At 34.9% G+C, this 12,838-nt stretch overlaps 1 protein-coding gene across 1 annotated transcript in view; it reads right to left on the bottom strand.

Moving 5' to 3' along the window:
- The window catches only part of VPS37A (VPS37A subunit of ESCRT-I), a 53,057-nt gene that overhangs the window by 3,461 nt on the left and 36,758 nt on the right, over positions 1 to 12,838 (bottom strand). Inside the window, exons 5-10 of the mRNA XM_032844953.1 lie at positions 8,132 to 8,357; positions 6,563 to 6,633; positions 3,803 to 3,930; positions 3,664 to 3,722; positions 3,518 to 3,586; positions 372 to 515 (exon numbers count right to left, since the gene is read on the bottom strand). Coding sequence (XP_032700844.1) covers positions 372 to 515; positions 3,518 to 3,586; positions 3,664 to 3,722; positions 3,803 to 3,930; positions 6,563 to 6,633; positions 8,132 to 8,357 — 697 coding nt within the window. The remainder of the gene's footprint in view (positions 1 to 371; positions 516 to 3,517; positions 3,587 to 3,663; positions 3,723 to 3,802; positions 3,931 to 6,562; positions 6,634 to 8,131; positions 8,358 to 12,838) is intronic.

Here is a 12,838-nt window from a genome sequence, read left to right as displayed (position 1 = left end):
CCTCTCTCTCTGCCAGCCTCTCTGCCTGCTTGTGATCTCTCTCTGTCAAATAAATGAATAAAATCTTTAAAAAAATAAAAAATAAAAAAAATAAAATTTATGATTCTTCCCTTTTTAAATAACTTGTTGAACATAAGCAGTTATACACTCCTATAACAACTAAGACCAGATTTAAGCTAATTTACTAACTTTAATACAAAATGATAATAAAATATTGCTATCATTCTTAAAGAATAGAGGCTCTTCAGTTTCTTCTCAGGGCACTCAAAACTCTAGCTCAGTAACATGCTGAAGTATTTTTTACTCATGAATATACTTAAGTAATTTGATATAACACTGTCAGTTGTCCTCAACTGAAGATGATTACATACTGTTCTCTTCTCCATGAAGCTACTGAGAAAATCATCTATTTCAGTTTTCCCCTCTAAGAAATCTTCAGCAATATTATCAGATTCCTCCTCAGCTTCATGTGCAGCTACTTTCAATCTTGCCTGTAGGGCACTCGCACTACAGCTCTGAAAAAGAAAACCAAGTACTAATTTAGTTTACAGTGCTCAGAAAAACTTCTAGAGGCAAAGGAAATGAGAGCAATTCATTATATGCCTCACACAGCCTTTTGAGGAAGACTGCTACCACCAACGTTCTCAGCTTTTGGATAGAGGGGTAGATACCAAACACAAAAGAACCCAATCCATTGGCTGCAAACCACTGAATGAGGGAAGCTGACCCAATCAATGTTTTCTCCTGGGGTTTTAAGAATTAGGTCACTATAGTAGGCATCCTCTAAGAGGACCTCTATAATCCCTACCTCTTGGGCTGGACACGGTGACTCCCTTCTAATGTACAGAATATGACAAAAGTGATGGTATTAAATTTGACCCAACAGGCAAAAGACCTATACAAACACTGCTGAAAGAAACTGAAGACGTAAGGGGAAAGACATCTCGTGCGCATGGATTGAAAGACTTCATAATTTTGGGAGACAATACTACCCAAAGTGATCTACAGAGTCAATGCTATTCCTATCAAAATCTCCATGACAGGTTTTTGCGGAAAAAGAAAAACCCATTCTAAAATTCATATGGAATCTCAAGTGACCCCAAATAGCCACAACAATCTTAAAAAGAACAGAGGTGCATACTTCCCGACTTCAAAACTTACTATAAAGTTACAGCAATCAAAACAGCATTGTACTGGCATAAGAAGAGACATATAGATGAATGAAAGACCAAGCCTAGAAAAATATCCTCACATACATGGTCAAACATTTTCAAAAGTGTGCCAAGACCATTCAATGGGGAAAAGACAGTCTTCGGCAAATGGTGCAGGGAAAACTGGATACATGCAGGATGAAGTTGGACCTTTATCTTACTTCTTATATAAAAATCCACTCAAAAAAGAAAAAAGTAAATAAAAACGAACTCAAAATGGATTGAAGACCTAAATATAAGAAATAAGACTATTTTAATTTTTCATTTTTTTAATTAATTTTTTTAAGTAGGCTCCATGCCCAGCGTGGGGTCCAACGTGGGGCTTGAACTCATGACCTTATGAGCAAGACCTGAGCTGAGATCAAGAGTTGGCCTCTTAACCAACTGAACCACTCAGGCGCCCCAAGACTATTTTTAATAACAGTCATGCTAGTGGGGGTGAGGTGGTAACTCACACACAGGAATGAAAAGGAATGAACCATTTTCTCATCACTCTTGTCAACCCTGGTCATCTATCTTTACAAGTATGGCTCACAAGGATGATGCAAAATTATTATTATTATTCTGAAAGGCTGACAATCTGTTCAAATATTTCCATTATTTATTCACTGAATATTTACTGAGTATCTACTATGTGCCAAGCACTGGACCTGGTACTGGTTATGGACGGAATAAAACATGGCATGTTTCTACACTGATGGTACCAACAGTCCAGTGAAGTGATTTACATACTTTATAGAGAAGTCTGACTTGGGGCGCCTGGGTGGCTCAGTGGGTTAAAGCCGCTGCCTTCGGCTCAGGTCATGATCCCAGGGTCCTAGGATCGAGTCCTGCATCAGGCTCTCTGCTCAGCGGGGAGCCTGCTTCTCCATCTCTCTCTGCCTGCCTCTCTGCCTACTTGTGATCTGTCTGTCAAATAAATAAAATCTTTAAAAAAAAAAAAAAAAAGAGAGAGAAGTCTGACTCATCATCTCCAAAGACTGAGAGAACACATGTAGAGACAAACATAAAAATCAAGGTTTTATTTTTTAAGTGTTTCAAATATCATTTTAAGCAATTCTCATATAAATGGCAAAGAAGACAGGGTAACTATTATACCAGCATGTCCACTGGACATTCATATTTCTCTTATTGAGTTTCTTGTTCTTTCATTTGCCTATCACTAGCATCACTGTCTTATTGCTAATATTAAGGGAATCCTGGAAATATCTGGCAATTGTGATGCTTGCTGTTGGTTTTTAATATTCTTTATCAAGTTAAGGATTTAATTTCTATTCTTAACTTACTATGAATTTATAAAGAATGATGTGACTATTGTGAAAAGCTTATTTAGCATCTAATGTGCCACTAAGAGTGTTTCAGTTGCTTCTCTCAGGCTTTCTTCTGGTTAAGAGTGAGGGAGGACTCACTCTTAAAATGCTTACATTTGATTCCTGACCCTGATACTTTCGGTTTATATGACCTCAGGGAAGTTATTCAATATCCCTCGCTCAGACTGCTTATCTGTACTATAAAAAATAACACCTATATCCTAGAATTTTGTGGAAATAACAGGCAATATATGAAAATAGCATAGTGCAGTGAAAGATGCATAATCATTATTCAATGTTAGCTATTATTCTTATGTCTTTAATTCTAAAGGATGATCAAATTATCTGAGATCCATTATAAATTTATATTCTCCTTTGTCATTTTTTCTGTTTATTTTCTATTTGTTGTTTTATTACATTGACTTTACCTTCCAGAATTGCTGATTTTAAAGAAAAGAGGATGTTGGTTATTGATATGACAAAGATTTTATTTCTTAATCCTATTCATTTTTAAAAAGATTTTTTAGAAATATGGGTTGAATTTTATGAAGTGGTTTTTATTTTTTATTTAACTGGATTTCTGGCATAAAATCTATTATTTGTGGCAAATTAAACTTTATAATTTTCATATACATTTCAAGTTTCTAAGTTTTCATTTAAGATAGCTGTACATAAGTTTACAAATGAGATTACAGTTCAAGTTTTTTGTTAGATTTTATTAGAAGAGGTAAACTGGCATTTATAATAACGTTCCTTGTTAAGTTATTTATGAGGCTTTCTGTATTTTTGAGCTTTGGAACCAATATGTCCTTGCATGAGCACAAATAATGTATAATGACCCATAAATGACAGCTGTTCATCTCACTTAAAGGTATCAAGCCTTATAAAGACAGACACCTAATAAGTGCTTTCTGATAATAATGAAACTAAGAATGTGGCTCCCACATATTGAGATTAAAAATCCCTATGGTAAAGGAAAAGAGCTAAACACCTTACCTCACTAAGTTCATGCTGCCTTTGCATTTTCTTTTCAAAAGTAGATTTCAGCTGTGTAAGCAATTCATACTAAAAGATAAAATTAAAATGTTACTTTACTGTATTTTTAAATTGTATGGACTTCTTTAAAATAATAACTAACTTACCTTATCTAAAACGGTTTGCCTTTTGGCTTCCAAGCTGGGCTCCAAAAGGAGATTTTTTCCTGTAAGACAAATTTCTGGTTTATTTCTAGGTAAACATCGTATTCTTCTTAGGAAATTTAAGAAGTAAGGAAAGACATACTTGCTAGCTCTTCAATACTTTTTACTAAGTCATCCTTGTCAGTAATAATCTGTTTTAGTTGGGGCAAGGTCAGAAACTGTTCTAGTAATATCTCTTCTTGGTCATTCATATCTGTAAGCTGTGACACACTAGAAACACAACAGAAAGTTAATGAGTATCAGTCACTAGTTTTTCTCCATGATGATAAATATTCACATTTTTTCCATTTTATTCCATTTTATTTCCATTTTAGTTGATATGGCTCTAAATAATTTTTGAACTATCATTTTTGAACTATCATTTATGTAGCTACACACACACAAACACACACAAAGAAGGCAAATTAAAAGCAAATAAAACATCAACCACAGAGAACATAAAGTGGTCTGAAAGTAGCATCCAATCAAGATAGGATACTAAAAACTAGGGTTCATGAACAATCATAATAATGCTAACTTCCATATCTATTTAGCTAATTGGCATATGTCACAATAAAAGATAAGTATATGGATACATGTGTGTACAGCTATTCATAAAATATTTAAAGAAAAGCAATCATGGAGGGCTAAACCAAAACCAAAAATCAATATCCATAGGGTGAAACAGGGAACTGGATGGGTAGGATAGGAATGGAAGCTAAACCTTACTGAACATATCTATTAGTTTTGACTACAGATCCATACAAAAGCATCGTATGTTTAAAACAATTTAATTTTAAAAAAGCTGTCTCTAAAATTCAGAGTAAATGGAAAGAAAGGAATACTGTTTTTTTTCTAAGTTACATATCATCAGGACAAGTATTATTCAGACTTTAAAAAACAGTATTTGGCTGTACATGTCAGGTGTGAGAACCAGAACACAAAAGAAGTATAAAAAACAAAAACAAACTCTTATTCTGAATTTAGTAATCACAGTAATAATATTGGTATTGTAATTTTGAAAAAGAACAAGTGCCTTTCAGAAAAATGACTTCAGGCCAGGGAAAAGAAATTTCACGATGAGCCCATGGCATCTTTGTTTCATCAGAAAGGCTATAGAAGCCAAAGTGAAGAGTTTGCTAGGGACTCAAAATAGAACTGTGTAAGTATCAAAAAGAATAAGGACTGTAACAGACTGAAACACATCAAATATATTTGTTTAAAATTTATGAGTTCTTAATAACACAGAAACAACTACAAACATAAAAACAAAAAGCCTTGCCTATCAGAAATTTTGGAGCTTGTTTGTACATCAACTCATTATTCTGAAAGTTGAAAAACAAAAAAATAAGGATTTATCTTTCCATTTCTATATGAAGTGTATTTCAAAAAAACCTAAATAGTTGATATAGAAAGTTCTTCTTCACAGAATTCTGGCTGATTCTGGCAGCAGAAAATCACATTTGCAATCCTTAATGAAATAATGGACTGCCAGTGATTTCAGGGGTTTCACCTGTTTCAATCTTAACGTCACTAAAAATTGGGCAACCAGACATCACTGTTGCCTTACATGATGTAATAGGAAGTATGATGTAAGTACCTGGGACTAAAGAACTGAACCTGGTTTTTTTTTTCAGCATTGAGATATAATTGATATAGAACATTGTGTAGGTTTATGCTCAATGGCTTATTAGTGATTTGATAAAACTGAACCTAAATCTAATTAAAACTCTAGACCTAGCTACCAAGAGAAAGAAATACAGGAAAGAGAAGATCATCTTCAGTGGTACCACAAGGATGCAATAAAGCAAAAAGAAGATACAGAAAATTCTACAAGACAAATAAGGAATTTCCTCAATAAATATATAATGATATAATATACATAACATGGATAATAATATAATGTGACATTTTAATAATTTTTTTTTAAAAGAAGGAAGAAAAAAGAATCCTTTAGAACATTGAACAGTAATAGTGCCTACTTCCTGGGGTTTCTGCAAGCATTACAATTCATAGGAAACCTTAACATGTATGTGATATATTGTAAACCCTCACTATTATTAGAAAATAATGAGCCACTACTTCCTAAAAATGATTATAAAACACTGGGTTTTATAAAAAAATTTTTTTTTAAACTGTAGGATTTCTCATGGGTATGTGGCTGTGTATCCCTGGTGGGATATATCCCAGAGACAAAAAGAATTAGAAAAATTTTTTTTAAATTATACTCCGAAGTCTTAGTAGTAACAGCCTTATCAGTATTATCAACCTTCAATGGGGTATAAAGGATGCAATGCTTCCCAAAGTTGAGTAGCCACAAAACAATTTTTTCATGAAGCATCTTAGAGAAGCAGTGTTCTACGAAAAATAGTACCTTAAACTCAAATATTACAAACTTATGTGCCATCAGTTTGAATACAATTTGGCTCTGTAAAAACACTGTGTTTATTACTTTATGAGAACATTAATGTGTTCCTCTATGTACAAGTTTTACTTACAAAAGAAACAACAAAAAAGTCTAAAATAAGCCAAAAAATATTTGAAATCACCAGGGATGATGTATTGAGAAATAGTTTTCACAATACTGTAACCCTCAAGAGAGAACAACATTGTCATCCTGGTAACTATTACCTCATTTCCATCATCTAGAAAAATTCCTGGGTACATGCTATGTCACTCAATAAATACAAACTAGACAACATAAAACTGATTTATATATAGCTTTCCTGCTAAGACAATCACAATATACAAATAGTGAGGATTTAAAAACTCTCTTTCTTTAATATGGGTATGAAAATAATGATCTGGTTTGTATTCCTCATTGTCAAATAGGTAATGAATACTGACATTTCAAGTTTTTTACCTTAGTTCTGAGAGTTCGGGAAATGTATCAGGGATATCTGGCATCTTGTAACCAAAACCATCTTGGCTTACCTAAAGAGAGTTTGAAATGGTATTAAGTTTTAGCCATCTTTTTGACTGCTCCTATTTACTTATAAACTTAATTTTTAATGTACCATATCCCATGTTTTATTATCACCTCATCTTTGCACTTTACATTGTCCTTATTCTCCCCTTCTTTCTTTACTATTATTTTTTCAGTGTACTTTATAAATAGAGGGTTAAATTTTTTTTGTTTTCTTTGGGTGAGATTCATGTGAGTACCTGTGTGACCTCTTTCTCGGGCACACATATAATTGTTAAATAAAATGCTTAATTGTATCTGTGACAAATGTAAAAAATTATCTGTGGATTTCATTAACATATATATGAATACATTTGCCTCACATAAGAGATACTGAATTTTAAAAAATGTAGTAAATTGAAAAAGCCTGAATAGTTACATCACTAAATTTGACAAGACAGCGTAGATAATAAGTATCCATTGTTTATTAGGTAATGGAATAGGTAATCCATTGTTTTATAAATGACTTTTTAAAACTGAGGATCCTTGAAAAGTTCTCTTGTAATTTTATCCTACGAACTGTAATTCATGATATTCACAATATCTGTTCACAATTCATTAATACAATGATGAAGGTATCGGAAAAACAAAGTCCACTTGTGCCTAATCTAAATTATTATAAACACTAAAATTAGTAAAGCTGGATATAATAAGGTTTATAATATTTTAGTATTACTATGGGTGATACTCACTTAAGGTTAAAACAAAGGTTTTAAAATCATTTATGTTCTATTCATAAAATATTAGTCTCTCAGTAACATTCCACATGCCAACAGTTACCAGCTTATTTAAGAACAGACATTTTTTTTTTTTTTTTAAATCAATGAGACACCTGAAGGCCTGAGCAGGTAGAGAACAGATTCTCCACAATCTGATACCTATGTCTCTTAGGTGATCACTTTTTGTGCCTTTGCCTATTTCCTACATGACAGCTAGAGAGATCTATTAAAGGCAGTTTCACAAATATGCAATTTGGTTTATGCCTCTGCAACTTTCTTAATACTATTGCCTCTTTATGGAAAGCTTTATATAACCCCTTTCATCCTGACAAATTAATTACCATCTATCAAAAACTGGCCTTAAACAAACAAATATATTAATTTATCTGCCTCATTTTAAGTGAGCACCTACTATATGCTATCAGGTGTGGTTTGAGGCGCTAAGGATAAAGTCGTGAAAGAACAGAAACACAGTTTTTATAAAAGCATCCTTTCTAGGTCTACCTCAGTTCCTGGGAGCACTGACAGTTTCCTCATCTGTCTTCACCATTAACTCTAGACTCTTCTACTTTACTGGAAGTTTCTTATTTGCAATTATTTGATAACTTGCTGCTCTACTCTGAGTTTGTTATTTGAGTTGAAAATGTGATTTAATCTTTTTATGTTTTGTGCCTTACTTAGTGGCTGGCAAGAGAAGGCATATAATAAATCTAAGGATACAAAAATATAGAAAACTGAAGATACCCACCGGTGCTGAAGTGTCTGTTGTAGGAACAGGTAATGGCAGATTTGAAAGGATGCCAAAAGAAGGAGCAGCAGGTTTGGCTGGTGTATAACTTGTTGTTGAAGAAGAAATAGTGTCAGCAACAGATAAAGAAGTGATCGTCCTGTTAGCTTCTTGTGGGGGATATGGAGGAAGAAATGGGAAACCCTGAGAGGCATAAGGAGGCATCCCACCTGGATTACTATATAGGCTAAAGAGAAAAAACAGGAAAAAAAAAAACATTAGACTTTAGGGGTAAACTTATAAAATTATTCCCAAATTGTTCTAACAATGGTCACGCAATAGAGACAGAATCTTGTTACTATAATCATGTAACTGAATTAAATATTCTATTTATTGATAAAATGTGACTCCCCAAATAGAAGTATGGTTTCCATAAAAAAGTAAAGTGTTTTGGAAAACATATAATTCAACTAGTCATAGAAGTGAACAGACAAGCTCTTTTTGAGTTTTGAGCATTCTATTACCATCAACCATTGTCTTCATAAAGAGAATGGAGAACATTTAATCCAGGAAATGTATTCAAGACAGGTTGTTTGAACAGTAGCTCTCACTTTATTTGGAAAAATATAACTGAAAGTCATGACTGCTTTTCTAGGAAAAGGAAAATAGTTAAATGTATATAAGAACTACTAAAAATGTTAAAATACAAAAAATAAATACATACAAAAAACTAAGTATATAGATTAGAAAAAGTGGTACAGCACTTGGGATTGAATCAGAAAGCAATACTTATTTTCACAATGAAATAAATATCTGGGTCCTGGTTCAAGATGACAAGATAGCAAGACCTTGAAATCACCTCCTCCCATGAACACACTAAATCTACAGGAATATGGAACAATTTCCCCAAGAAAAAAAAGCCCTAAAATTTAGTTGTACAGCTCCTACAAATCTAGCAAATATGAAAAATCGATATTGAAGTAGGAAAGCCTGAGATATAACCTCACTGTAAACCCAAACCTCGACATAGAGACCTATAAACAGGAGAAAACTCAAAACCTGAAGCTTCTTCCTGAAGAAAAAAGAGTTTAAACCCCACAGTAGCAGTCCATCTTTTAAGCCCTTCTTCTCAAAGAACAGCCCCCAAAACATCTAGCTCAAAAACCAAAGAATCTACCCCAGGAGCTAGCACAGAAACAGCTGTTTGAGAGGCACCCAGATTTTAGATGGAAGAGTCTCATTTCCTAATCTTAAAGTGTCAGCTTGAGGGACAGGTATCTAATTTAACCCCCATCCAGGACCCACTGGGATATGCTCTAGGGCCAAAGGGTGGTGGGTGTTCTTTACATGTTCTCCCTCTGTCACACTCCACAGCACCAGTATCTCTTGGAAGGAAGCTCCCATGTACATATGGTGCTTGGTTTTTATGGCTGGTGCCCCAGGTTTGGTGGCTGCCATCCACGAGATACCCATTGAGGGCATGACTCTGGAGACTGAGGCTTGCATTCCTGGGTCCTATGCAACTGTAAAACGATGAGACAGTTAATTGTTGGCAGGCTACCATCCCCAAGGCACTGCACAGAGAGCAAATTGAATACATCCCTAGTCCTCCTGTGAAAGAGTCTGATAAACATGTCTAAAAGCTTTGGCTTGATGAGAAGGCTTCTGGTCTGACATACAACTAGGGGCCTAGGGAGGCACTCCCAGGAAACATAGGTTGGGGGATGCCAGCTCGGCATACTCCCTCAGTCTCACTCCAGCTCACCAGTATCTTCCAGAAAGAAGCTTATACAATCATTTGGGGCCCTAATTTTGCAACTCTCCCCAGGGACCAGACCTCCAGATCACCTGGCTCTGGTGGCCAGCTGGCCTACACTTGCAGCCCCAGGGGACTGTCTATATTTGCATACTTTAAAAACAGCTACCTGAGGGTCTGGCTGAGGGTTTGGCTTCTAATCAGCCTGAATCCAGGGACTAGCTGAGATCCTCTCAGGTCCTGGTACACCCTCAAATACTGGGAGCTGTTAAAAATATAATAGGCTTCTTGAACAATACAACGATTTTTGAGATAATCAAGAAGTAGGGCAGGGCTGAATGATAAGGTTCATTTCCTAGTGCAGTCCTCAAGACTGGGAGAAGTGGCTGTTTTATCTTATGCATAGAAACCAACATAGAGAGTCAAGGAAAAATGTAGAAAAAGAAAAATAGGTTCAAAACAAATGAACAAAAACTTCAGGGGGGGAAATGTAATAAAATGGAAATAAGTAATTTACCTGATAAGAGTTCAAAGTGTTATATGTTCAATGAACTTTGGGGAAGAATGGATGAACACAGTAAGAACTTCAACAAAGAGATAAAAAATATAAGAAAGGACCAAACAGAAGTCACAAAGGTTAAAAAAAAAAAAAAAAAAGCCACTAGAGGATTTCAAAAGCAGACTGAATAAAGCAGAAGAAATGAGTGTACTCAAAGACAGGGAAGAGAAACTCACCCAATCAGAGCAGCAAAATGAAAAAAAAAAAAAAAAGATCTCTGATTTGAAACTATACTAGCAGTCAAAACAGAATGTTACTGGCATAAAACTGTACAAATAGATCAATGGGATTGAATACAGAACCCAGAAATAAACATACATATACTGTAGCCAAGAATATACAATGGGGAAAGGACAGTCAACCCTACTGGGGAAAATGGATGGCCACATTCAAAAGAATGAAATTACCATTCCCTTACAGCATGTATGAAAATTAATTCAAAGTGGATTAAAGACTTAAATTTAAGACCTGAAACCATTAAACTCCTAGAAGAAAACACAGGAAGTAAGATTCTTGAAATTGGTCTTGATCATTCTTTTCATCTGAAACTAACAGCAAAGGCAACAAAAGCAAAAATAAGCAAGTGGGACCATATCAAACTAAAAAACTTCTGCACAGCAAAAGAAACTACCAACAACACAAAAAGGCATCTTACTAAATGGGAGAAGATATTTGCAATAATATATCTGATAATCGACAGTTAGTACCCAAACTCTGTAAAGAAATCCTACAATAGCAAAACATAGTCCAGTTAAAAAATGGGCAGGCGGTATTAATAAATATTTTTTACAAGATAACATACAGATGGTCAACAGATACATACAAAGATGTTCAACATCACTAATCATCACGAAAATCCAGATCAAAACCACAATGAAATATCATGTGACACCAGTTAGAATGGCTATCACTAAGAAGACAAGAAGTAAGGGATTGTGGAAGATGTGGAGAACAGGAAACCCTTGCATACTCTTGGTGGGAACGTAAATTGGTGCAGCCACCGTGGAAAATAGTCTGGAGGTTCCTCAAAAAAAAAAAAAAAAATCAAAAATAGAATTACCATATGATCCAGCAATTCTACTTCTGGGATTTATCCAAAAAACTGAAAACAGTAACTCAAAAAGATTAATGGTGACTCTGTCTGGGCTCCTATGTAGTCAGGATGGTGTACGTCACTAGAAAGACATAATGATGAAGGGCTGGAATGATGATCAGCTAAACCCGCCAACCTCAGGGAATAAGGGGCCGCAAACTAAGCTCTGTGAAAACTCTTGAACAATAAGATCCGACAAACTGTTGTTGGTGAAGCGTCCACATGGTGGGAGGGTGGTGCATCCCGGCCCATGGGGAAAGAAGCTTCTACATAATGGGACTCTCCCGGTCTTGTCCTGTGCATGGCTTCACATGGCTATTCATCTGCACCCTTCATAATGCCCTTTTATAATAAACTGGTAAACATAAGTATTTCTCTGAGCCCTGTGAGCAGCTCTAACACATTAATGGAACCTGAGGGGGGTCTGATTTTATAGTCAGTGGGTCAGAAGCAGATAAGCAACCTCTGGATTTGACTGGTGTTCGAAGCGAAGCAGTCTTCTAAGACTGAGCCTTAACTCATGGAAACTGACCCTATCTTAATGGAGAGAGCATCAGAACTGAATTAAATTTATAGGAAGCTCAGTCACTATCTGCTGACAACTGGAGAATTACTTGGTGGTGTTGGAAAACACACATATCAGTGTAGTGAAATACATTCCAAAATATATGAAGTTTGAACAATTTTTAAACCGGAGTATTACTGTTTCATTTAATGACATAAATTAACAGGAACTGGAATTATGCTGGAAAATAATTACTATGAATTTTGAAACATACAATGATACTAAAGTTCATATGGATAATTATAGAAAGAAAAGTATCTGAAGGAGGGTTAAGAAGAGAATAAGCAAAAGAAATTATAAAACCTTTACAATTAAAAAAAAAGGAAAAGACAACTTTTTTTTAGAGCAAATAGTGGTAAATGGATATGCAGATCAATGGAATTGAATATAAAATCCAGAAAAAGCCCCAAACACATAAGGGAATAAGGATAGAAGACAGATGTGAAATAAATTGAAAAAAAGATCAGTGTTGGGACCCTGGAAAAAACTGAATTGGAGACAGATCATTATATTCAGAACAGGATAAAAACCAAATTTATCAAAGATTTAAATGCTTAAAACCACATCTTACCAGAATCAGAAGAAATTATTGAGAAATAATAAGCTTGGGGTGGGAAAGGACTTTCCGTGTTCCCAAATTCCAAAGTCATAAGAGAAAACGGTTAACTGCTTGACATTAAGAAAGAACAAAAACAGGGCGCCTGGGTGGCTCAGTGGGTTAAAGCCTCTGCCTTTGGCTCAGATCATGATCCCAG

The sequence above is a fragment of the Lontra canadensis genome, unplaced genomic scaffold (assembly GCF_010015895.1).
Source record: "Lontra canadensis isolate GAN:19392208 unplaced genomic scaffold, GSC_riverotter_1.0 scaffold159, whole genome shotgun sequence".
In the NCBI taxonomy this organism is placed as follows: Eukaryota; Metazoa; Chordata; class Mammalia; order Carnivora; family Mustelidae; genus Lontra; species Lontra canadensis.
Note: the sequence above shows the minus strand (reverse complement) of the source record. Positions and strands in the feature narration are given on the sequence as shown.